The sequence below is a fragment of the Sapajus apella genome, unplaced genomic scaffold (genome assembly GCF_009761245.1).
Source record: "Sapajus apella isolate SASKATOON/1434 unplaced genomic scaffold, GSC_monkey_1.0 scaffold59, whole genome shotgun sequence".
Lineage (NCBI taxonomy): Eukaryota > Metazoa > Chordata > Mammalia > Primates > Cebidae > Sapajus > Sapajus apella.
Genome location: NW_022436999.1, coordinates 5,403,837 through 5,430,246, shown reverse-complemented (window position 1 = coordinate 5,430,246; position 26,410 = coordinate 5,403,837). Strand labels below are relative to the sequence as shown.

The following is a 26,410-nucleotide window of genomic DNA, read 5'->3' as shown; positions in this document are numbered from 1 at the left end:
TGTGGCAGCGGCCATGGCTTGTCTCTTTCTTCCCCTACTAAAATATTGTATTCCAAAAGACACGGAGCTATGCACAGTGGCTCATACCTGTAATCCCAGCACTTTGGGAGGCCAAGGCAGGAGGATTGCTTGACTCCAGGGGATCAAGACCAGACTGGGAAACATAGTGAGATCCTGTTTCTATAAAAAATAGCCAGGTATCCCAACTACTTGAGAGGCTGAGGTGGCTTGGGCCCGGGAGGTTGAGCTGCAGTGAGCCACGATCACGCCACTGCACTCCAGCCTGGGCAACAGAGCAACACCTTGTCTCAAAAAAAAAAAATTGTTATAATGCTGTTAACTAGATACATAAAGCAGTTTGCTTAAATTAATTTATAGGGTGGCAACAGTCTGGAAACATAAGTCATACATGTATTTCTTATAGTGCAAACCTTGATTACCACTTCTGGGATACGCTAAAGGTGCAGGTTTACTCAGTGGAAATCAGAGACAAATCAGGAACACGGGTCCATGTGCAGGAAATGATGGAAATGCTACAGTAATATACTTGTTCATTGCAGTTTGGCACTATACACTTGACTATGCATTACTAATAAGATGCTGAACGGACATGATGGCATTGAGCACATCGTGAACTATAATGTAATATCAATAAACCATTAGGTACATTCATGCATGTTTCCAGACTTTATGGCCACCCTAAATATGCTTAGATACTTGTATTCTTGAATACTAGCTTGTGCAGATCACCCTTCACCTAGAATAACTAATTAAAAAGTTAAATTCTATAGCGAAATGAGGCATTTAGAGAGGTGGGCATGGTAGCAGGTCTGTACAGGTTCTTCTGGTCTAAGCTTCCCTTCCACCTGCTCCAGGCCAAAGGAACAATACTGAAAGCTTTGACACAAGTTCTCAAACCTTAACACATGGCTGAATCTTCTCTTGATCAAGTGCAAGAGACTGGGTCAATCTGCTGGGAGAAAAAACATGTGTCAGATATGGAACCTGCCTCCAGAGCTCAGGCCTGCAAGGGTGAGAATGAAGTTTGCAGTAATAACTACACTTCAGGGCATATGGTGCGGTGCTCTAACAGATACAGATATAACATTAGAGTTCAAAAGTAGGAATGGAGTTCTGGCTAGTGAAAAGTGGGAGACTTCCTCTGCCTTCATACTTGAATCATTTCCAGGCAGGCCTCTAGAAGGTTCCTAGTCATACTGGAGATGGCATACATTCTTCTAACAAGCAGGTTGAAAACCCCCTGACCCCACACCAAGCCTTTTCCTTTCCCAGAAAGCCTGACAATTATGCCTATTATGTTAGTTGAACAGGGATGGTTTACTTCATTATCATAAAGTTTTCTTTTAATCTACTGCAGCATAACAGTATTTTAAGTTAAATTCATGGCTAAGGCCGGGCGCGGTGGCTCAAGCCTGTAATCCCAGCACTTTGGGAGGCCGAGGCGGGTGGATCACGAGGTCAAGAGATCGAGACCATCCTGGTCAACATGGTGAAACCCCGTCTCTACTAAAAATACAAAAAATTAGCTGGGCATGGTGGCGCGTGCCTGTAATCCCAGCTACTCAGGAGGCTGAGGCAGGAGAATTGCCTGAACCCAGGAGGCGGAGGTTGCGGTGAGCCGAGATCGCGCCATTGCACTCTAGCCTGGGTAACATGAGTGAAACTTCATCTCAAAAAAAAAAAAAAAAAAAAAAAATTCAGGGCTAAGAGGATGAGGTGCAAGGGACTTCCTGAAAATAGGTAGTTACTAAAAAACTGACTCTTGTTTTTACCGTGGCTTGTTCTCCCTGTCCCAGTGGGATGACCCTCACTGAGTAGCAGCAAAGGAATCTGAGGTTTTGTTACACTTTGTTCTTCCAGGGTTGTTGTCAGCACTGGATCTTGTTGAAGTCAATCCTCAGTTGGCCACCTCAGAGGAAGAGGCAAAGACTACAGCTAACCTGGCAGTGGATGTGATTGCTTCAAGTTTTGGTCAGACAAGGGAAGGAGGGCACATTGTCTATGACCAACTTCCTACTCCCAGTTCACCAGATGAATCGGAAAATCAAGCACGTGTGAGAATTTAGGAGATACTGTGCACTGACATATTTCACAACGGGCATTCCAGAATTATGAGGCATTTGAGGGGACAGTTACTAAATGGTTGTCTGGTCAATACTGCCTTAATGAGAATATCTGCATATTCTCACAACTGTAAAGTTTCCCCTCTGTTTTGGTGACCAATACTACTATAAATGTATTTGGTTTTTTTGCAGTTCACAGGGTATTAATATGCTACAGTACTATGTAAATTTAAAGAAGTCATAAACAGCATTTATTACCTTGGTATATCATATTGGTCTTGTTGCTGTTCCTTCACATTTAAGTGGCTTTCCATCTTTCCTTCCCTTCTCCCACAGTCTGGCTACACAGTGCATCCCTGAACTGTTAGCCCACAGCAGCAATATGCTTATTCTATCCACATCCCTAACATCATGCATTCACAAGGTCAAAGTCTGGTCCACAAACCCGTCCCTATACGAAGTTCAATGGCTGCGAAAGAATTTGTAGTAAACCAGGCCTCCCAGGATGGCGAGCTCCAGTAAGATGATGATGGAAAGCAGCAGCTTGTTGGTTGTCACTCTACAAAGAAACAAAGTGGGGAGTAGTCAGAATTTTGGATAACCTACTCTGGGGTTTGACCTGGGACCAAGGCTGGATACTCTGAGGCTGTTTGTTTGATCACACAGCCACTTAGCAGGAAGTACACATAAGGTTCTTTAGCTGTCACTTAGGAATAATACTGTCTACCTCACAGAAATGTTAAACTGAGACAATAAAAACCAAAGCACAAAAATGGTTTCTTGACTCTGAAATGTCTTTAAATAGTAGTTACTTCCTTTAAAAACAGCTTTTCTAGAAAGAGGGGTTAGCTAGAAAAAGTAATCAAACATACATCCAGCTCAGAATGAGTCCTACCCTAGGATAAAGTAACTTAGAAGCCTGGGTAATACCTTTCAATCCCTTGTAAACTTCTATTCCTCTGCCCTACTTTTCCCTTTGCTCTCCTATCAACCCAAATAGATATGTTATAAAGGTAGTACAGGAGCTTAAAAATCCAACCTCTGGTTCTCATGTTCACTCTAGGCTTCTTCCTCTTCCACAAAGAATTTACCACTGTAGAAAAATCTCACCCCTCCTGCTAGTTACATGACTGGGTTGTAGTTTTGTTTCATGCTAGGCCACCTGTACACAAGGTCACACACAACCCCCTCTTATACCCAATTTCAACCTCAGTGGCAATATTTCTGCCCTGGATTTGTTGCTATTAGCACAAAGGTTTTGTTTTTTATTTTTGAAAAAGACTACTTTACTGGTGGCAGTTAGTACAATTCAAATATTGATCTTCAAAGAAGGGATTATTTATCAGACTAAGAGTCCATAGAGAGCTGAATGAAACTGAATTAAGTCACTGCCATGATGACTGGTCAATCCTGTTTCTTGGGAAATGAAACCATAGCCAGCTGATGATGCATGGCATATGCTGCTTCACCAATTGAGAACCATGGTGGCTCTATACAGGAGGCCATCGGCTTCACCACCCTTTAGATGCCAAGAATTCCATTCTCCTCCTGAAACAGCTATTGTTTTCTGGAGCTTCATTTTCAAAATGCCTGTGTGAAGCAATGCTCATGGTCCTCTGGGCAATCTGGCATTGCCAGCAGATTCTGCAGCATCTTGGCTCAGTTAATGCTCACCAACCCTGACAACTCCCCAAGGGTTTTATTTTGAAAAATCTACTTCTTGCTAATAAGACACAACTTCCAGAAAAGGTGCTGACTCCCATGAAGGGCAAGCAGAGCCAAAAAACAAGTACTATGCAAGTAAAAACTGCTTTCTAATCAAGATTTTACAAATATATTTCAAGGAATAGGAAGCTCTGTTATTCCTATGTGTTGCATTCTCTAAAGAACATCAGCTGTAATTAAATGTCCTTTCAGTGGAGAAATTTTTCACTGCTCTAAGTCAAAGCAGTATATACTTTTAACAAATGATTTTATCCTGAGCTATTTAACTATCCAAGACCATATTCCTTAGTGTATTTCTTCTGGTCTGCTGGGTAGCACTGAGTACACAGGGACTATCTGGCGTCAACTGCTGAAGTGCTTTATTAGGACCTTTGTAAGTCACTATTTTAAGCTTTTTGGTTGAAAGACATTAAGACAAATTTCATGACTTTTAAAAACTTACTTTCTGGACATTGAACGGAGAATCTTTCGACTTTTACTCAAGTTTTCACTTGTGTTTACCAGCTGAAAAGAGAAAATAGTGATTATTTCCTTTCAAAAGTACATTCTGTACAATTTTAATATCCCTAGATTAACAGTGGGCATTAAGGGATATATGTTGAAAAATTCCAAGAAATCAAGCCAATTTAAATGATGGCCTTCAAGTATAAGTAGAACCTGGAAAGGACAAGATATTTTAGTATTCATCAAGTAGGCTTACGAATCATTATATTCCTAGGTTGCTGCCGGGGATGGACTCCTGAGACTGAGCTAATCTTTCACTATGGCTACTCCAAAAGGAAAGCCTTCAAGTATAGCCAGCAGATTAGACAGCCAGTGACTGCAGAGAAACTTAAGATCTGAATTTCATCAGCCAGATTTCAGGACAGCCTCTTGAGGTGGCATTTGCTTTTTGTTTTTGTTTTGAGACAGAGTGTTGCACTGTCACCTGGGCTGGGGTGCAATGGTACAATCTCAGCTCATTGCAACCTCTGCCTCCCAGGTTCAAGCGATTCTCCTGCCTCAGCCTCCCAAATATCTAGGATTACAGGTGCCCACCACCACGCCTGGCTCATTTTTTGTATTTTAATTTTTTTAGTAGAAACAGGGGTTTCAGTATGTTGGCTAGGCTGGTCTACAACTCCTGACCTCGTGATCTGCCTGCCTTGGCCTCCCAAAGTGCTGGGATTACAGGCATGAGCCACCATGCCTGGTGGCATTTGTTTTTGTAGGTTAGTGTGTTACTGCTTTTGGGATCTGGTTATCTTTTTTCTTTACCCTCTTAAGAGACAGTTACATTGAACTGTGAAAGGAATTAACCTCCATGGAACTTTCAACTGCCTGCTCCTAATCTGGACAGCTGGAGGATGTTTCATCTCCAGCAGATGTCCACCTGCCATCTGTTCCCATTCCCCAGTGGCCTTGGTAAGCTGATCTCTCAGCTCATTCCTTGGCTTTTATTTATTTGAGACAGGGTCTTGCTCCATCACTTAGACTGGAGTGCACTGCTGCAGTCGCACCTCACTGCAGCCTCAACCTCCTAGGCGCAAGCAATACTCCCAACCTCAGTCTCCCAAGTAGCTGGGATCACAGTTGTGTGCCACCACACCCTACTTTTTTTTATTTTTAGTAGAGATGAGGTTTCACTATGTTGCCCAGGCTGGTTTCAAACTTCTGGGCTCAAGCCATCCTCCCACCTCAGCATCCCAAAGTACTAGGATTACAGGCGTGAGCCTGGCCTCCTGGACTCTTAAATTCAACCAATCTACTTGGTATGTTCAAAAACCAGAACCCCCATAATCTGTAAGCAAGTTACATTCTCCATAGCTTGCCTTGAATTTAGTACTTTATTGTGAATTTTCACTGAAGAGGGAAGGGCATTACTCTGACTTAATGGAGAATTATAGCTATTAAGATCTACTCAAATCTTCATACTGAGCTAGTATTTCCTGTCCAAATCTTGGTCATAGTATGTTTTTCAATTTGATTTGCCTTCTGCTACTAAGAATACAGCATTCTATTGGCAAACTGTACTAATTTAAAAATTCCGGCCAGGCGCGGTGGCTCAAGCCTGTAATCCCAGCACTTTGGGAGGCCGAGGTGGGTGGATCACGAGGTCAAGAGATCGAGACCATCCTGGTCAACACGGTGAAACCCCGTCTCTAATAAAACTACAAAAAATCAGCTGGGCATGGTGGCGCGTGCCTGTAATCCCAGCTACTCAGGAGGCTGAGGCAGGAGAATTGCCTGAACCCAGGAGGCAGAGGTTGCGGTGAGCCGAGATCGCGCCATTGCACTCCAGCCTGGGTAACAAGAGCGAAACTCCGTCTCAAAAAAAAAAAATAAATAAAAATAAAAATAAAAATTCCAGCCAGACACAGTGGCTGTAATCCAAGTTTTGGGAGGCCAAAGTGGAATGATTACTTGAGCCCAGGAATTCAAGAGCAACCTAGGCAACACAGTGAGACCCGGTCTTTACAAAAAATTACAATTAGCCAGGCACATGGCACATGCCTGTAGTCCCAGCTACACACAAGGATCACTTGAGCCCAGGAGTCTGAAGGTACTGTAAGCTATAATTGCACTGCTGTACTTCAGCCTGGGTGACAGAGCAAGACCCTGTCTCTAAAAAACTAAAAAATTCCTATGAGGCCGGGCGCGGTGGCTCAAGCCTGTAATCCCAGCACTTTGGGAGGCCGAGGCGGGTGGATCACGAGGTCAAGAGATCGAGACCATCCTGGTCAACATGGTGAAACCCCATCTCTACTAAAAATACAAAAAATTAGCTGGGCATGGTGGTGCGTGCCTGTAATCCCAGCTACTCAGGAGGCTGAGGCAGGAGAATTGCCTGAACCCAGGAGGCGGAGGTTGCGGTGAGCCGAGATCGCGCCATTGCACTCCAGCCTGGGTAAGAAGAGCGAAACTCCGTCTCAAAAAAAAAAAAAAAAATAAAAAAAATAAAAAAAAAATTCCTATGAAGGTTAACTATTTACGGAAAGGAAAAAATAAATGAGTTCTTTTTCAGAGTCTCTCGGAGTGACAGCAAACTAGAGGTCCCTGATATAGTCATCACTTGGTTTAAATATTTGTTTTCTTTCCACAATGATCCAGCTTACCTTCCTGGATAATCCTGAGAGATTTTTTTCCCTATTACTTTTTTTTTTTAATATTATGTAATAGTAAAGAGTTATAGTCCAGAATTGAACCATAATTTATAAATCTATAAACCACCTATAAACAGTGGTACTATTTTATGAAATCTGGAAAATAGCCTCAACTCTAAATGACAGGGTGTAAGTAGATGATGTTTTCATAAGAACAGCAGAATACTGTACTAGATGTATGAGATGAGAAATTAAAATCTCATATTGGCAGCTTTTAATTCCTGTAATCTTTTAAGTTCAGAAATCAGGTTCCTTCTGTCTTTTTTTCCTTTCATTGAAGCAAAAATTTCCAATGATGTCTAAATCTTAGGGGTAAAATTACTTCTAAGAGAGATCTCTCAGCCAAGCAAACTAAAAATTGAGAAAAGCAGCGGGTGCAGTGGCTCATGCCTGTAATCGTAGCACTCTGGGAGGCTGACCCGGGTGGATCACCTGAGATCAGGAGTTCAAGACCAGCCTGGCCAACATGGTGAAATGCCATCACTACTAAAAATACAAAACTTGCCTGGGTGTGGTGGCACATGCCTGTAATCCCAGCTACTCGGGAGGGTGAGGCAGGAGAATCGCTTGAACCCAGGATGCAGAGGTTGCAGTGAGCGGAGCGCACCACTGCACCCCAGCCTGGGCAACAGAGTGAGACTCCATCTCAAAAAATATAAATAAATAAATAAATAAAAATTGAGAGAAGCATAAGGACCTAAAAAAGACTATTCCCTGAATTCAGAACTGCCGTAGCTTTTGGCCTCAGTATGGTTTCCAGGTGCAGTGGCCCCTCAATTTCCCCATACTTGCCCTTTTCCCTATCTGCCCAGACTTACTCTATTCTTTGTGCGTTCTAACTGGTCTCGTTGTTCCCCCAGCTCTTCTATGATTTCTGAGCCAATCTGGTCAGTCTCCGTGGCAATCCGATGAGAACGTTCAATACTTTGGGTGGCCCGGTTCAGGCTTTCAGTGCCTTGTAGAAGCACTGCCCTTTGAGACTGCAGCCGATTCTGAAAGGAGTATGGAAGACAAATGTTAAGACTTTTTCCATTATAAATTCATTGCCAGCATATTCCTCATGACCTTCCCCATGTAAGAAGGGATACAGTAAGCAATAATTTTCATTCATTTTAAGACAGAACCATAGCTAATGATTCTTTTCAAGGTTGCAGACTAAAGCAGAACCGGAAATCCAATCAATAGGATCACAATACTCCACTGCCTTTTATACTTACCGCGAGGCAAGGAAAGATGGATTAAAAATACTGGAGCACTTTCCCTGTGTTTGTGATGAATCTGAACTGGTCCATGTGTTTCCTGGACTATCAACTTCTGAAAGGTGGCAGCCCAGATGTGGCAGGTGCAGAAGCTACCTGATAATGCATATAGCCTGTAACTTTGATAATAATACCAGCAAACCAACTAACCTCTGCAGCCCTAGAAAAAAATTAATTCACTGAAGATTTCCACTTGACTGGTACTGAGGATTGAGGGATCATGAATGAGCTATTCTTTTCTTCATTTTAAGCCTCCAGCACCTGGTATTTCCAGGCGGTCTCCCATCCAAGTACTAACCAGGCCTTACCTTCTGAGATAGGGTATGTTCAGGATGGAATTGCCTAGATGAATAAATTATTCTTTTTCAGCATGTAAAGAAATCATTTAGAAGTCTGTGACACTATCACATTCTGGAAAAAATGTGGTTCACTCCTGATGAGCCCCACGAAGAACTTTACCTGAGGTCAAACAAAAAATCCTGAGCTGCCACACTGGGGGTGATCTGATCTTGGGGAAATTAGTATCTGGGGCTTGAGCAAGCTTCCCCAGCTGCCCTAATTTCTCAAGTGCCCTAATTTTCTAAATCCTCACCAAAGTTTTACTCCACCTGTAATCCTAAACACAGACAGCATGAAGACAAAAGTAGCCTTTGTCAGGCCAGAATTAACTACCACTGACAGAAATGGCAGTATCTCTAAGTTAGCTGTTCAAAGCGCGCGCGCGCGCGCGCGCACACACACACACACACACACACACACACACACACACACACACACACAAAATCAATCAAAAGGTACCCAGCTCACAGAGGCTTATTACAGAGCAGGTGACCACTGGCAGTAGGATCATCAAGATGCCAAAAGGTTGGCTCTCAGACCAGAAGTAGCAAGAAGCAGCATTTTCTTTTTTCTTGAGACGAAGTCTCACTGTCATGCAGGCTAGAGTGCAGTGGCATGATCTTGGCTCACTGCAGCGTCTGCCTCAGCCTCTCAAGTGGCTGGGATTACAGGCACCCGCCAACATGCCTGGCTCATTTTGTATTTTTAGTAGAGACAGAGTTTCACCATGTTGGCCAGGCTGGTCTCGAACTCCTGATCTCAGGTGATCTGCCAGCCTCAGCCTCCCAAAGTGCTGGGAGCCACCATGTCAGGTGCTCTGTTGCATTTTCACTTAATAAATAGCATATAGACCAGCAGATGAGGAAATCACTAAATGAGGTTCAAATTCAACCAGCAGAATCACATTCTACCTGCCTGCCCTTTTCCAGCCTCCCTTTTCAAGTGATCTGTCAGCTTCTAATCTGTGATGATCCCTCATGCATCCGTGCGAAAATTTTAAATTTATCATCCTCAAAATGTCTAGTTTTGCATCAGCAATGTGAAGCCAATATCATTTTGAATGTCTCTTAAACTATAATCAGGATGCATCATGAAACAGGAGTTGTTTGCTTAAAATTGTAGTATGAGCCTTTCTACCTCTGTTCAGTCTGCACTGGTGGGCCCCTTTCCATCTCTCTTCCATGTTACTTGCCAGGCAAGTCCTACTTTGTGTTGTGTTTATGGAAGATAGACCAAATGCAGCACATTTAACCTTTCAGATGTTTTATTCCTTTAACGATCTAGCTTCTTAGATGGTTTCAGAATACAGATGTTCAATTAGTCCAATCTTATCAATTAGAATCCTGAAAACTAGAGATGCAGTCTGGCTCACTTTCCATTACCACAGAATAAAATGATAAAAAGCTCCTTCTCGAGAAGCGCCCTGCATTGGCTACAGTATCTCAGTTGCTGGGCCATCTTGACATTAAGGTAAAAGAAAGCTTGGATTGATTTTGAAACAATACTCTGCTAAATTAGAAACCTAATGGAATTTTCCAGGCATACTTGAGAAAGTGATTCTAAAATTTATATCAAAGCATAAAAAAGATCAAGAAGAAATTAGGTCAATGGGTCAGAACCCAGAATCCAGATAAAATAAGTAACACTTATATACTACTATATACAAAGCACTGTTTTTATTATAAGACTGTATTATATTAAGGATAAAAAGAAATCTAAATATGCATATGATTCGAAAGGGCTGCATTAAATAGAGCATATACCAAGGAGATAACAGGAGCTGGACGCAGAAAAGAAGATACAGGTGAAAAAAATGTTTTCCAGTATACACTGAAAACATGAAATAATCCAACAATATGGTTAATTTTTGTACCACAGGCCCTTAAGGAAAAAAAAGACAGCTAAAACTTACCATATGCTCATTTTCTACAGCATATATGCCATACTTCATATCTCCTCGGCCTCCAGGCGTGGCTGTCAAAGGTGTGCTTCTCACCTCCCGATGGAGTTTGGCAAGGTCCTTCCGGTAGTTTCGAAGCTTAGACATCATGGGGTTACGGAAAGAGAGGGGTGCATAACGCAGCTCCTCCTCCATCTCTGCCAGCTGGGAAGGCAGAAAATAGTGAGTAGATGGCCTGGTTCTTCCCTCACTCATTTGGAAATATGCCTAGTTTGGATTAATCAAACTACTTATTTATTTGGACTACACCAAGTAAATAATTCAATCATATGCTACATAAGGCGGGACCATTTCTGGAATGTTCCTCTCAATCCAAATGCCTAGCACAGTGCCCAGCAAGCACAGAGCAGGCATTCAAAATATATGAACTGAATGAACAGAGAGACAGAAGTACTTTATAGCTTACTAAACATGTTTCTATACATTCTCCATTTAATCCTCACAACAAATCAGTAAGGTAGCAAATGCTCCATTTCATATATGATTTAGAGAAACCTGCTCAAGATTACACAAAAAGGAGTCCGGGCCAGGCATAGTGGCTCCCGCTTGTAATCCTAGCCCTTTGGGAGGCCTAGGCAGGAGGATCATTTGAGCACAGCCTGGGCAACATAGCAAGACCTCATCTCTATAAAAATAAAAAGGAGTCAGGATTCAAAATTTTCAAATTCTTGGCTCTCTTCAATATACAGTTGAACACTGCCATCAAGAAGTGCTTTGAAGTCTACTGTACTAAAAACTTTTCCTGCTTCTCTTTCTGAAAATCAATCACGTTTGTCTCCATGTCAAAGACAACCAGGGACCCACCCCAGAGCAGGTGCTTTAGAGGAATCAGACTTCCATTCTTCTAGGATAAGTAAAATATAACACCTGGGAATGTTCACAAGAGGCCCTAAATTATTTTCATCTGCCTGGAATGGTCAAGGTAGGATTATTACTTTTGTTGAGTTCGAAGAAAACAAGTATCTGAGCACCAAACAAATCAGTAGTAGCTAGAAGATTTTTAAAATGCTACCAAAATGTCAATCAAAACAGGAGAATGGCTACAAACAGGTATCATGGATATGCCCAGCTGTACACAGGTATTAAGAAAAATTCCTAGTACTCCCATTAGGAAGAAGATAGTTTCCACAGTCTGGTAGCCTGGTACTTCTAGCACATGCAAAACAGAGAAAAGGATGCAGATGTGCTGCTTCTTCTCAATTGGGAAATTGAGAAGTTGATCTTCAACAGGCAAGAAGGCAGTTTGCCGGCCAAAGAGAATTTTTTCTCCATCTGCTCTGGGATGGCAAAAGCAGGGGCAACTATTTCTGCAGAGTTCTAGCAGGGACCAGGATTTTGGCCCCAGTCTTAATGGGTTTGCTAGAGTTTAATGAAATGGAGTCAAAGGACTCTTGCTTCTCTAGAGCTGGAGGAAAAAAAACAATTTTTTTTTTTTTTTTTTTTTTTAAAGAAAAGCCACAGGTGAAGAGAAGCAACTTCTGACAAACTTTAGGTACCAACTGAAGCTCATGCATGTCTTGCCTTAGGTCCCAAGTCTAGCTACTATGCTGTCTTTTAAGACAGAAAGGGACATCGTTAGAATCACCTCTGAGCTACATTTTCTGTGACAGTAAGTTTCACAAAGAACAGTAACTTTCTTTTTTTTTTTTTTTTTTTTTTTTTTGAGGGGGGGGCTTGCTCTGTCACCCAGACTGGAGTGCAGTGGTGTGATCATGGCTAACTGCATGCTCGACCTCCCAGGCTAAAGTGATCCTCCCACCTCAGCCTCCTGAGTAGCTGGGTCCCGAGGCATGCACCACCAAACCTGGGTAATTTTTTTTTTTTTAGAACAGGTGGGGGTCTCCCTATGTTGCCCAAGCTGGTCTTGAACTTCTGGCCTCAAGTGATCCTCCCACCCTGGCATCTCAAAGTGTTGGTATTATAGGTGTGAGCCACCACACTGGCCAGTAACCTATCTTAATGACCAGCTCTTAAAAAGAGATTTTAAAAGACTGCTTGGGTAAGGGTATGAGAATGCCCTTACTACTCACATCAGTAATATATTATCAAAGACTCATATTTCAGGAGTGTCTTCAGGTTTTACCCATTTGTGTTTGTCAAATCCACTTAATACACATCCCCATCAATTGGCTTCATTTAGTAAAAAACAGTCAAAATCAAGATCAACAGACAGGAACAGTTAATCTGTGATCAGTTCATAGCATTACTTCTGGAAAAGAGGAAGACCAGTTAGAAGAAACAAAATTTGTTCGCTCTCACCGTTTCATTTGCTTCCTGTTGTTTTTCATCAAAATCCCTCATCAACTTCTTCTTCTCTTCTAGAAAAGGCAGATAAGTTTCAAATGCTTATTACTATTTCCACGCATTTGTAAAGACCATTCCCTCTGCTTGGAATAAGCTTCTTATTCCTCCCCTAGTAAGAGTAGTACTCAGTCATCTTAAACAGGCATTTAAAAATGTATACAGGCCGGGCTTGGTGGCTTACACCTGTCATCCCAGCACTTTGGGAGGCCGAGGCAGGTGGATCACTTGAGGTCAGGAGTTTGAGACCAGCCTGGCCAACATGGTGAAACCTCACCTCTGCTAAAAATACAAAAATTAGCCAGGTGTGTGGTGGCACATGCCTGTAATCCCAGCCACTTGGGAGGCTGAAGTAGGAGAATTGCTTGAACCCAGGAGGTTGAGGCTCAGTGAGCCGAGATTGCGCCACTGCACTCTAGCCTGGGTAACACAGCAAGACTCTGTCTCAAATAAACAAACAAATAAATAAATAAATAAAATGTATAGGAACTTATCACAATGACCGAGGAGGAGGAAAGAGAAAAAAGTATTTTTTTTTAATTTTTGTATTTTTAGTAGAGACGGGGTTTCACCATGTTGGCCAGCCTGGTCTTGGAACTCCTAACCTCAGGTAATCCACCCACCTCAGTCCCCACAAGTGCTGGGATTACAGGCGTGAGCCACCATGGCTGGCTGAGAAAAAAATTATTCTTATTGCCATTTAGTACTCAGGGAACAAGAATACCCATATTTTGGACAGCCCTGCATAATTACTTGGTCCCCAAAGCCAACAGCATCCCTCCAAGAAATACTATAGGTTTAAGTTAATCATTCTCAACCTTTTCTCTTCCCTCATCCTAAGGGATTAGGCACACTTTTACCAGTAAGAATGTTTACCAATAGTGACTCTCTGAAACCCTCCACCTTCACGCCCACAGTGAGCCACTTCTATGCTAACTCATATCTACTACTTTTCTGCAAAACAAATTAAAAAATCTACCTACTCTGCTTGCTGGGAGGCTGCCTGGTACGGTGCCTGTTTTTCTCTGGGCATGGCACTGGTAATGACTCGCACAATGAGAATGTTATTCATTCCCCTTTCAGCTCCCTTTCAGCCTTTCCCAGTCAATCACTTTGGTGAGTGTATCTTTAATACCTAAAAATTACTAATCTCCCCTTTGAACAAAAATAGAACAGGCTTCAGCTTTAAACAACAACATCTAACTAAAACAGTATTGTCTTCATTGTATTTTCTGATCACTTATATTACAGGTCTTCCACCTAAAATTATACCAAGTTTCATTTTTAAGTAACTTTGTTTTAAATAAATATATTTGAGATGAAATAAGCTGACATAAAAAAATGATTAAGTGACGGTAACGGAACTTGGATGTGGCAAAAATTGGAAAAATTATGAAGTTGGTACCAGAATGCTGGTAAACACTTGTATGGGGAAAATCCCTGGTTATCAGGGGGGTGAGGTTCTGGTGCCCGGTTGGGACCTGCCTCAGCATGTAAGCTTGGATAATTTCCTTCATTTCTTTGGGACCTGACCTCTTCCTTCATTGACTAGAAAATGAGGAAGTAGGTCATCCCCTAATAACTAACAAGCAAAAATTAGCGCCGTTTATGAGGTGCTTGATTTTAAAAAAATTTATACATCCAAATGAATGTTCTTCCTGGAAATCTATACACAATCTACTTATCACCAGAAAGTTACCATCGTTTACAATGTTTTCTTCTTTTTTTTTTTTTTTTTTTTTTTTTTTTCAGAGACAGAGTCTCGCTTGTCACCCAGGCTAGAGTGCAGTGGTGCAATCTCGGTTCATTGCAACCTCTGCCTTTTTGAACGCGTCTTTTGGAATTACCTTCACAGACTGGGGATACGGTCTTTGTTTCTTTTTTTAAATTGTGACAAAATATATGTCACATAAAATTGACCATTTTGAAGTGTATATCTTAGTGGCATTTAAGTATATTCACACTGTTGTGGAGCCATCACCACTAACTGTTCATCATCTTAGACTGAAATTCCATACCCATTAAACACCTCCCCATTCTATGAATTTGACTATTCCAGGTACACCATTAAGTGGAATCATACAATATTTGTCCTTTGTGTTTAGCTTATATCACTTAGCATAAAGTCAAGGTTCATTTATACTGTATGGTCTTTTAAAGCTATGCATTTTTCTTTTCTTTTCTTTTTTTTTTTTTTTTGAGATGGAGTATCACTCTGTCGCCAGGCTGGAGTGCAATGGCAGAATCTCGGCTCACTGCAACCTCTGACTCCCTGGTTCAAGCAATTCTCTTGCCTCAGCCTCCTGAGTAGCTGGGGTTACAGGCCCATGCCAACACAGCCAGTTAATTTTTGTATTTTTAGTAGAGACGGGGTTTCACCATGTTGGCCAGAATGGTCTTGATCTCCTGACCTTGTGATCTGCCCACCTCAACCTCCCAAAGTGCTGGGATTACAGTTGTTAGTTATCGCGCCCAGCCACAGCTTATGTATTTTTCAATGTGACTCCTAAATACAAGCCAGCACTTCCACCAACTAAAGGAAGAGCAATCTTTTCCGCTGCAAAAGAGAACAGATGAGCTGGGCTTATGGAGAAATGGCATGTGGGTATTCAGTTGCTGTTCTGAGATTTTCTTAGATGATTTGTCTACTCTGATTTTCATCTTAAGACCCGACTTTTTTTTGAGACTGTGTCTCACTCCGTTGCCCAGGCTGGAGTGCAGTGTCATCATCTCAGCTCACTGCAACCTCCAACTCCCGGGTTCAAGCGATTCTTGTACCTCAGCCTCCTGAGTGGTGGGATTATAGGAGTGCGCCACCACACCCAGCTGATTTTTCTATTTTTTGGTAGAGACAGGGTTTCACCATGTTGGCCAGGCTGGCCTTTTGTGATCTGCCCACTTTAGCCTCCCAAAGTGCTGGGATAACAGGCGTGAGCCACTGCACCCAGCCACACACTGACTTTTGAACCCAATCCTACATAAGATGTAATGTCACTGTAATGCTTTCTATAGATTTACATTTTGTTAATCACAACAGCATCTGTCAGTTGTATCTTTTTTTTTTTTTTGAGACAGGGTCTTACTCAGGCTGGAGTGCAGTGGCATGATCACAGCTCGCTGCAGCCTTGACCACCTAGGCTGAAGCAATCCTCTCATCTGCTCAAGCAATTCTGCCTCATTGTCCTGAGTAGCTTAGACTACAGGTGCATGTCACCACATCCAGCTAATTTTTTTTTTTTTTGGTAGAGATGGGGCCTCACTATGTTGCCTAGTCTTGGTCTTGACTCCTGGGCTCAAGTAATCCTCCCACCTCAGCCTCCCAAAGTGTTGGGATTACAGGTGTGAGCCACCACACTCGTCCATGTATCCTACTTTTTAAGTGCCCATAAGTCATTTTGGATGTGTATGTTCTATAATCTCAACTTGAGACCAAGTTCCTCTGAAACTAGAAATTTATTTTGTCATTTTTACTTTGTCCATAGATTCTAGAGCTATAAACCTCCTTGGATGTGGCTACTGCCTGAAAGAGCAAACAACATACCCTTTTCCATGTCTCATTCATTGCTGTGTGACACTCCCTTAATATACACAAGATACTCCAGATATTTTTCTCCATACTACTCATAAAACCCATGGCTCGCTCTGTTGCTTAAAAAAATAAAAGTAGGGGAAAGTTCACCACAGCAAACGGTATGACTCTTGGCCATCCATGACGTAACTGAAATGAGCACCAAAGCAGCTATTACTATTCCTGAGGGGGCTATGTTCATAGCTACCGGTACTGAAATAATGCCTACAGTCAAAAACAGCTACTTCGGTGGGGCAGTAGCATATTATTTTGTAATAAGCTGTCACAAAAGTGTTAAGCAGCCATCACTGCTCTGAGTCAGCACATCTCCAAACTCAGGCATGCTCACTCCTGATCCAAGCCAGACAGTAGAAGGCAGTACCGTACATATACATACATTCCCTTCTTAGCTCCTTCCTTTCCTAGATTTTTCTACAACTGTGTTAGTCATAAAGTCTACTCCTTTATTCCTCCTCTGTTAATGAGTATGAAAATCTGCATTCTCAAGAGGCAAATTCTAGAATGATTCCAGGAAGGTAACTACATAAATGAAGGGGGAGAAGAAGCAGACCATAGAACCTCTCTTTCACTAACGTCTATGTGCTAGAACATTCCATTTCCTACCTGATTTCATAAAACACATTTCCTCTTATGAGTGCTCTATAACATACTTTTTTTTTTTTTTCTGAGACGTCGTCATGCTCTGTCACCAAGCTGGAGTGCAGTGGCGCTCACTGCAACCTCCGTGTCCCAGGTTCACACTTTTCTTCTGCCTCAGCCTTCTGAGAGGCTGGGACTATGGGTGTGCACCACCACGCCCAGCTAATTTTTGTATTTTTAGTAGAAATGGAGTTTTACCATGTTGGCCAGGCTGGTCTCGAACTCCTGACCTCATGATCTGCCTACTCAGCCTCCCGTGCCCAGCCAACATTAACTACATTTATGTGATCTTTTCTGGACTTCTAAGATTTAAAACAAAACAAAACAGAAGCCTTTGAAATCATTTCTTGTGATGATAAAGCCAGGGAGGCAGATAATTCAAGAGGCTGATCTCTACCCAACTGAGAGGGATCAATAACTGCTTTAAAAAAATTCTGTAGTCTCAGAATTGTGAAGCCAATGAATGCTAAAGCTAGGATGTACCTCAGCGATCATCTAGTCTAACTTCCTTCTTCTACCGCTAAGGACATTAGACCCTGGAGAAACTGAGTGCCTTCCCCACAGTCATTGGAAGAGTAAATGTATGGCAGCACTAGTTGTGGAGTGCAAGCCTGCTGACTCCAAGTCCAGGGCTTCTGTACATTACAGTAAACAACCGCACTGTATACAACTGAGGGGCATTTTTGTGCTCCCACGCTATAGGCTTTAATAACTGGTAAAATCTGTTTAAAAACCAAAAAACCAGCCGGGCGCGGTGGCTCAAGCCTGTAATCCCAGCACTTTGGGAGGCCGAGGCGGGTGGATCCCGAGGTCAAGAGATCGAGACCGTCCTGGTCAACATGGTGAAACCCCGTCTCTACTAAAAACTACAAAAAATTAGCTGGGCATGGTGGTGCGTGCCTGTAATCCCAGCTACTCAGGAGGCTGAGGCAGGAGAATTGCCTGAACCCAGGAGGCGGAGGTTGCGGTGAGCCGAGATCGCGCCATTGCACTCCAGCCTGGGTAACAAGAGTGAAACTCCGTCTCAAAAAAAAAAAATAAAAATAAAAATAAAATAAATAAATAAATAAATAAAAACCAAAAAACCTCTTCCTCTTTTTAGGGAGTTAGAATTGATGCTACAATCAACTACAAACAGTAAGGTGGCATCCTAAGGAGAATGGGCCTATGAACAAGAATGAACCACTTCAAATACCATTATCCCCACCCCACAAGCCTGCCCAAATCAGTCACATGTGAGGGACTCTCTGGGACCAACTCTGTCTTCTTTGGGAAACTGGGTGGCTGGTGGCACTATCTCCTGGATATGGAGTAAAATGGAAACAGACAGCTCTGAAAAACAGAGCTACAGAAAGCCTACCTTAAAGTTTGACCAAGGTGGGCAGCCTCTCTTCCATACAGGGGTTTCAATTTCCAGCCCAAGAATGACTAACCTTGGCCCTTTAAAGTTGTGGAAATCACTTCAGTTTCCCCAGCTCATAAATATGTGGTTACTTTGCTTTTGGCGCCTCACTGTGGCAAAATGGAGGACTTACAACCTCTATTTGTATAACGTGACAGTTGACAGGATCCCACACCATAGAGTAGTTGAAAGCACCAGATCCCTCTCAACCAATCTGTTTCTTCATCTGCAAATTGGCACTATAATAGTACTGATCTCATAAGGGTTGTTGTGTTACACATAACATTCACCTAACAAGTGCCAAATATAATAAGGGCTCAATAAATACGAACCACCATTGTTTCTGAAAGTAAATACTTAGGTAGGAAGACCTAAGAGCATAAACAAAATTCAGTAGAAAATATGAGTTTGAATAGTTAAAATTCTACAGTCTGTAAGTAATTGGTGTTTATTGGCCAGGTGATTATAGTACTCCATAGTGATTATTTTTTCTGGCTCCTCAAATAATACGGTCTTGTGTTACACATACTGAAATCTAAATTACTTAAAATGGGAAAAAAATTCAGTATTTTTACCATACTCATTAAGACCTAAGGAGAGATGTCTTCAAGTATGACAAAACCAAAACTAGAAATCATGACCACAGGCATTTAACATACTGATTAGATTCAGAAATCATAGCACATGATAGTGCTCTGAGCTAACTGGAGAGACCTCTTCAGAGATTATAAAACCAAAACTAGAAATTATAGCCACAGGTACTTAATGAAACATTAAATGGATTAATTATTATTGTATGTGGTAATGGACAGTCACTCTCACAAAAACTTCCTAAAATAGGACACATTGTCTCTAATATCCCTCAAGGGCAGAAACCGAATGGAGACTGTACTTTGAAGAAATATTGTTTTTGTTGTTTTAATAGATGGAATATGCCCATTTTTAAAGTCATGAAAATATGGAAAACAGAATAGATCACAATTATATATTAATATTAGTATTTTCTTTCCAACAATTCACACTATTCACATATTCCATCATTTAACAAATATCCGTGGGGTACCTAGTATGTGCTAGGCACTGTTCTGGTGCTTAGGAAACACAGTGAAAGAAACCAGAGACAACATTGAGCTTATATTTTGGCTCAGTGGCTTTCACACTTGGCTTTCATCAGAAATCCCCTGTAGAGCTGTGAAAACACACTTCTTGTTAAAAGTTTCTGGTTCTATAGGTCTGGGGTAGAGCCTGAGAATCTGCATTTCTAACAAGTTCCTAGATGATGCTGATGCTGCTGGTTCATGAACCACACTGAAACCACTGTCCTAGTCAAAGGAAGACAAACAATATACTGTAAACATCATAAATATGGAAAGTGTCAGAAAATAAGTGCTCTAGAAAAACAAAGAACAAGGTAAGAGTAGTTATATACAGGGCTGGTATTTTTAGTTTACATTTAAATAAAACAACAGCTAGTAGCTCTATTATCAGGCAGTATTCTAAGGACTTTACATATATTAACTCATTTACCCCTCACAAAAACCCTATGAAGTAGATACTATGATTTATCCTCATTTTGCAGGGGAAACATTGGGTTAAAGTAACCTGTTCAAGTTCACACTGCTATTAATAGGTGGATTTAAACTCAGACAGTCTGCCTCCTGAATTCTTGCTGTTAAATATTATACTATATGGCCTCTCAATCCACATAATGTTCTTCATAAATGTTTTATTGTTAATTTTAGAGACAATCTTGCTCTGTCACCCAGGTTAGAGTGCAATGATGTGATCACAGCTCACTATAACTTCAAACTTCTAGACTCAAGTGATCTTCCTGCCTCAGCCTCCTGAGAAGCTGGGACTACAGGTAAGCACCACTACACTCAGCTAATTTTTTCTTTTTTTTTTTTTAACTTTTTGTAGAGATAGGGTCTCACCATATTGCCAAGGCTGGTCTCCAACTCTTGGCCTCATGCAATCCTCCTGCCTCAGCCTCCAAAAATGTTGGGATACAGGCATGAGCCACCACACCTGGCCCCCATATGTTATTTTTAATGGCAGAAGAACAACTATTTTGTGAGGCTAGAATGGACGTATATGATCTCTATTCTACAGGTGCCTTTGATAATCTCATCCACAACCTAAACAACTCTGCTCTTCCTCTTATATTTTTAAGTTCATCATTCACCAGTTGACCAAGTGAAAAAATGCAGACACCCTGGAATCCTTCTTCCTTGCTCCTCATAACCAATGAGGCTGGTTAATTTCTGCCTCCAAACCACCTCTGGGGCCGGGCACTGTGGCTCACACCTGTAATCTCAGCAATTTAAGAAGCTGATGTGGGTGGACCTTGAGCCCAGGAATTCGAGAATAGCCTTGACAACACGGGAGACCCTATCTCTACTAAAACTTTAAAAAAAATTAGACAGGCCTGGTGGCATGCACCTGTGGTCCCAGCTACTCAGGAGGCTGAAGTAGGAGGATCACCTGAGCCCAAGAAGCCAAGGCTGCAGTGAGCAGTGACGGTGCCACTGCACTCCAGCCTGGGTGACAGGAGACAGGAGTGAGACCCTGTGTCAAACGAACAAACAAAAAACAAACAACGAAGCACCTCTTAGATTCAGTACTCTCCGGATTCCCATTACCAAGACGACTGCACAAAAGGCTTTTAATGGTCCCCTGTACGCAGATTCTTGTGCTCTCTCTCTCATCCTCTATTCAGCCATTAATGCCCTCCTTCTAAAAGAAAATCCACATCAATCAACTGCTTTAAGTCCTTTACCACCTTTCCCATATCAAATGTCTCAATGTGACACTAAGATCCCCTCACAATCTGGCTGTATTTCACCTGCCCCATCTACCACTACTTTTCCACATACATTCTAAGCTCCAGAGTTGGGAGTATTCCATTTTTAACTCCTTGTGTTGCCTCTTCCCATTTCTCTCTGTCTAGCAAACTCCCATTCAACCTATTTTGTTGACTTTGAAGTTCTGTGAGGCTTCCCTCTCTTCCCCAGCCTTTTTTATGGTCTCAGAGAACTTTAATTTAGGATTAATCACACACTTTGTTGTAAGTTTGCTTCCTTTTAAGGTAAGAACTCTGAAAGTCCTCAGGGCCCAGATAGTGGCTGATACATAATAATCCTCAGTAAGTATTTACTGAAAAATGACTGAATTCAATCACATACTATAAGCTACATGCAAGGATTGTATTATGTACATTGTGTTGTGCCTAATAATTCATAATGGGCATTAAAGCTCTGAAAAGTTTATGATGTGGTCTCCGAACTAGAAAAAGAGGATTCAAGTGATGATGCACCATGCTTAGATAAATTCAATTTATTCAACAAATATTTATTGTTTATTTAGTGTGAATGAGGTACTGAATAGGAGGTAAAGTTGTTAGACCTCTTACTCTAATTCTAGGGATACGGATATACTTTATTTACTTATCCATTAAACAACTATGCCTGTTACCAGCAACTTATTTTGTGGTTGGGTAGAAATTCACCTATTTCTGCAGGGTGCAGTGGCTCACGCCTATAATCCCAGCACTTGGCGAGGCTGAGGCAGGTAGATCACTTGAGGTTAGGAGTTCAAGACCAGCCTGGCCAACATGATGAAACTCCATGTCTACTAAAAATACAAAAATTAGCGGGGTATGGTAGCATGCGCCTGCAATCCCAGCTACACAGGAGGCCGAGGCATGAGAACTGCTTGAACAGGGGAGGCGGAGGTTGCAGTGAGCTGGGGTTATACCACTGTACTCCAACCTGGGTGACAGAGCAAGACTCCATCTCAAAAAAAAAAAAAAAAAAAATCACGTATTTCTGATTGTTCTCTCTTCAGGAAGGAGAAAAAGGCAGGGTAGACAACAAAGGTGAATGCAACTATCTTAGTTTTATGTTGCTACAACAGAAAAGCAGAGTCTGGGTAATTTATAAAGAAAAGAAATGTATTTCTCAGAGTTCTGGAGGCTGAGAAGCCCAAGGCTGAGGGGCCTGTTTCTTTCAAGGGCCTTCTTGATGCCCATGGGTCATCCCATGGCAGAAGGTACAAGGGCAACAGATCAAGAGAGCAGGCAAGCAAGAGAGGGCTGAACTAACCTACTCCCTCAACAACCAACCCACTCTCAGGATAACACTAATCCAATCCATGAGGACAGAGTCCTCATGGTGTAATTATTTCTTACAAGTCCTACCTCTTAATAAAATTAAAATGGCAAATAAATTTCAACATAAGTTTTAGAGAGACATTCAAACTAGAGTAATAATGAATTCAATTTTCTATTTTTGCTCTGTCACCCAGGCTGGAGTGCAGTGGTGGGATCTTGGCTCACTGCAACCACTAGCTTCAGGGCCCAAGCGATCCTCCCACCTCAGACTCCCCAGGAGCTGGGACTACAGGCACCCACCACCAAGCTGGGCTAATTATTGTATTTTTTGTTGACATGGCGTTTCACCATGTTGCCCAGGCTGGTCTCAAAATTCCTCAACACATCAGTACTCCTGCCTCACCTTCCCAAAGTGCTGGGATTACAGGTGTGAGCCACCACTCCTGGACTGCAGTCTACTTTTCTTTTTTTTTTTTTTTTTTCACTCTTTTTCTCAGCTCACTGCAACTCTGCCTCCCGAGTTCAACCGATTCTCCTGCCTCAGCCTCCCAAGTAGCTGGGCCTACAGGCATGTGACACCATGCACAGCTAATTTTTGTATTTTTAGTACAGATGAGATTTCTCTACATTGGCCAGGCTGGTCCTGAACTTCTGACCTCAAGTGGTCCGCCTGCCTCGGCTTCCCCAAATGCTGGGATTACAGGTGTGAGCCACTGTGACTGGCCTGCAGCCCACTTTTCAATCACATAAATCAGATCCCACTTTGGTTCTGCAAAATACTTTTTTTTTTTTTTTTTTTCCCAAGATGGGGTCTCGCTCTGTCACCCAGGCTGGAGTGCAATGACACAATCTTGGCTCATTGCCACCTCCGCCTCCTGGGTTCAAGTGATTCTCCCCCCATCAACCTCCCGAGTAGCTGGGATTACAGGCACCTGCCATCATGTCTGGCTAATTTTTCTATTTTTAGTAGAGATGGGGTTTCACCATGTTGGCCAGGCTGGTCTCGAACTCCTGACCTCAAGTGATCCACCCGTCTCAGCCTCCCAAAGTGCTGAGATTACATGTGCTGCATGAGCCAGCACACCTGGCCTGCACAATGCCTTTTAACTGCATGCCATCATATTTAGAAAAAGTCTTTCACCATGGTCCACAAGGCCCTACATGATCTGGTCCTGCCTACGTCTCTCCTTTGCTCACCCCATTCCAAACACATGGAACCTCTTGCTCTTCCCTGAACACACCAAGCTCACTTCCGCTTAAGGGCCTTTACTGTGCTATTCTCCCCTTCCGACACTCACTTCTCCCAGATTTCTGGTTTACTCTCTCACTTCATTCAAGTCTCTGTTCAAATGTTCCTCAGAGAGGACTTTCACAACCACCCTATTTAAAATTGAAGTCCCAAAAAAGGCAGATCACTTGAGGTCAGGAGTTAGAGACCAGCCTGGCCAACACAGTGACAACCTGTCTCCACTAAAAACACACACATACACAAATTAGCCAGGGGTGGTAGCACGCCTGTAATCCCAGTTACTCTGGAGGTTGAGGCAGGAGAATCACTTGAATCTGGAAAGTGGAGGTTGCAGTGAGCTATCGTGCCACTGTACTCTAGCCTGGGTGACAGAGTGAGACCCTGTCTCAAAAATAAATAAATAACAACAGCATAAAACTGAAGTCCCACCCCTATTCCTTTACCCTGATTTATTTTCCTGTATACTTTAACACTGCCTCTTAATAATTACATATTGTTTATCATCTACCTGCTAGAATAGGGATGTGCATGTCTTTTTCACTGTAATTTGCAATACTAACCAGCACCTAGAACAGTGCCTGGCACAAAGCAGCAGCACAATAAATATACACTAAACACATGAATTTCATTCTCACCACAGTCATTCAATTCCTATGACCTTGAGTAATTCGTTGAGCAAACAACCAAGCTCTGACCCTTAAGTAAAAGCAATAAAACTTCAAATTTCAATTATCCTTGGCATCAAGTTCTATATGTCCGGAGGCCAGGAACTACAGTAGGTATTCCTATGGATTTAGGGCCGAAAAACGCTAGCTCCTCCAGACAGAACTCGTAGCAACCTGCTTCAGGAAATTAAGGGGTAGTAAATAGTCTCAGCGGTATCAAATGTTCAAAACAAGACCACATCTAAATGCCACAATTGGGTTTTAAATGCCCCCTTGTTGGTAAGTAACTAGTATTTACCAACACCCCCAAATTATGATTCCTTTCGGTTTTTAACCCTTTTTTTGTGCCACAGATTCTCTGGCAGTCTAGCGAAAACTAGACCTGTCTTGAAACTAATACTTTTAAATGCATAAAACAAACAAAAAACAGCTACGAAGGAAACCCATTCTACTACAAGACCGCAGACATGAAAGCCCCACTGCTCTGTTTGCCGCAGTGAAAAAAGAGACGAGAAAATGTGGAAGGCCATGGAAGGATCCCAGGGAACTGACCCCCGACGTCCGTCCCTGGGCACGTCCCCAGTTCAATCTCAGTGGCAGCAGGGAGACCTGGGGCTGGGACCCAGCCAGTCGTAGGGGGCGTGTCTGAGGACGCGGAGCGAGGAGACGCGGGCCAGGGGCTGGGAGGAAGGTGGGGAAATCTTCCTCCCGAAGCGCGCGGGGCCGAGCTCCCCACGGCGTGGCCCACCCCCGCCTCACCGGTTCCCGCCGTCCCCAGCAGCCGCTCGGGCACCCCTTGTAGGTCTTCATGGAGGCCGCGGAAGATCTCGTGCAGCTTCTCGAAATGCTCCGAGGAGGCGGCGGAGGTGGCCATGGCGCAGGCCGCGCTCGAGCAGCGGCCACTGAGATTCGGGGCGCTGGGCCCTCTCCTAGCCCGGCGGTCAGCCGGCCAGCCCCGAAGCCATCACGGCGACCGCCGAACCACAGCCGCCCAGGACGAGGTTCTTCCGGGGCCACGGCAGGGTCCTCCGGAGCCGGAACGCCCACCCTCTCCAGCCTGTGATTGCGGGAGCGCCGGCGTGAAAGCCTGACAGGAAGTCCGGGAACTGCGCGGCCCAGGCGACTCCTGAGGCAGCGGTGCCGCGCTGGGGCGCGCGGCAGTCGCGGACCCCGAGAAGTGCCCGGTCCGGGGTGGGCAAAGGCGCCGCTGCGAAAGGGCCCTAGGGGACTTGCGAGACGGGCAGCTCGGCCGCCTTCTTCCCGGGGCCCCTCGGAGGGCGAGGGGGCGGGCGCTGCAGTGCACGCCGGGGGATGTAGTTTGGCTCTGAGAGCATCCCGTCCTGGGGTCGCCGTTGTCCCGGCCGCGAGTTTCAGCTCTCGCCCCGGCAGTGGGCTCCGGCCGTTAGCGGGGTGGTTTGGTATGTGTTTGTGTCTAGACGTCGTCTTCACTGTCATCGCGCTTTGCTTTGGCATCCTGACCCGACTTCATCATTTCGCGTCTTTATTGAATGTTAGTTTTTCAGCCCTGGAAAGATAGCTGGGCCGGGGGCTGTGCTTGCCATCGGGAGGTGGAGCACTTTTCTTGGAAGGCTCAGGGGCTCCCCACGTGTTCAGAAGTGGAACCCGGCGGGGCGAGTGTCTCGCGCCTGTAATCCCAGTACTTTGGAAGGCCGAGGTGGGAGGATTGCCTGAACCGAGGAGTTCGAGACTAGCCTGGGCACAATAGTGAGAGCTATACCAGAAACCCAAAATAGGAGTCGGGCTTGGTGGCGCGCACTTTTGGCGCCAGCTACCCCAGAGGCTGAAGCAAAAGCATCACTTGAGCCCAGAAGGTTGAGACTGCAGAAATCCCACCACTGCACTCCAGCTTGGGAGACAGAGGGAGACCTTGTCTCCAAAACACAAACAAACAAACAAAAACCCCGAAAAACAAAAATTCAAAAC

At 43.3% G+C, this 26,410-nt stretch overlaps 2 protein-coding genes across 2 annotated transcripts in view; one reads left to right on the top strand and one right to left on the bottom strand.

Annotated features, from left to right (window-relative positions):
* The window catches only part of ARG2 (arginase 2), a 40,026-nt gene extending 37,167 nt beyond the window's left edge, over window positions 1–2,859 (top strand). The window contains exon 8 of the mRNA XM_032245832.1: window positions 1,882–2,859. Within this exon, the coding sequence (XP_032101723.1) occupies window positions 1,882–2,087 (206 nt within the window). The 3' untranslated portion in view covers window positions 2,088–2,859. The remainder of the gene's footprint in view (window positions 1–1,881) is intronic.
* VTI1B (vesicle transport through interaction with t-SNAREs 1B) lies at window positions 2,309–26,268 on the bottom strand. Its single transcript, XM_032245833.1, has 6 exons — window positions 25,226–26,268; window positions 12,770–12,828; window positions 10,463–10,654; window positions 7,771–7,944; window positions 4,252–4,313; window positions 2,309–2,643 (listed from the first exon to the last, which is right to left on the bottom strand). Exons 1-6 carry the CDS (start codon window positions 25,338–25,340, stop codon window positions 2,547–2,549), a joined length of 699 nt encoding a protein of 232 aa, XP_032101724.1. The 5' UTR covers window positions 25,341–26,268; the 3' UTR covers window positions 2,309–2,546.
* Window positions 26,269–26,410: the final 142 nt, after the last annotated feature.

What these genes read in the sequence shown, in the direction of transcription:
- VTI1B (XM_032245833.1), bottom strand. Translation starts at nt 25,340, where the DNA reads ATGGCCACCTCCGCCGCCTCCTCGGAGCATTTCGAGAAGCTGCACGAG. An exon ending in AACAGGAAGCAAATGAAACG is followed by an intron (nt 10,655 to 12,769) that starts GTGAGAGCGAAC and finishes CTGCCTTCCCAG; the next exon opens with CTGGCAGAGATGGAGGAGGA. An exon ending in CTGTAGAAAATGAGCATATG is followed by an intron (nt 7,945 to 10,462) that starts GTAAGTTTTAGC and finishes TACTCCTTTCAG; the next exon opens with AATCGGCTGCAGTCTCAAAG.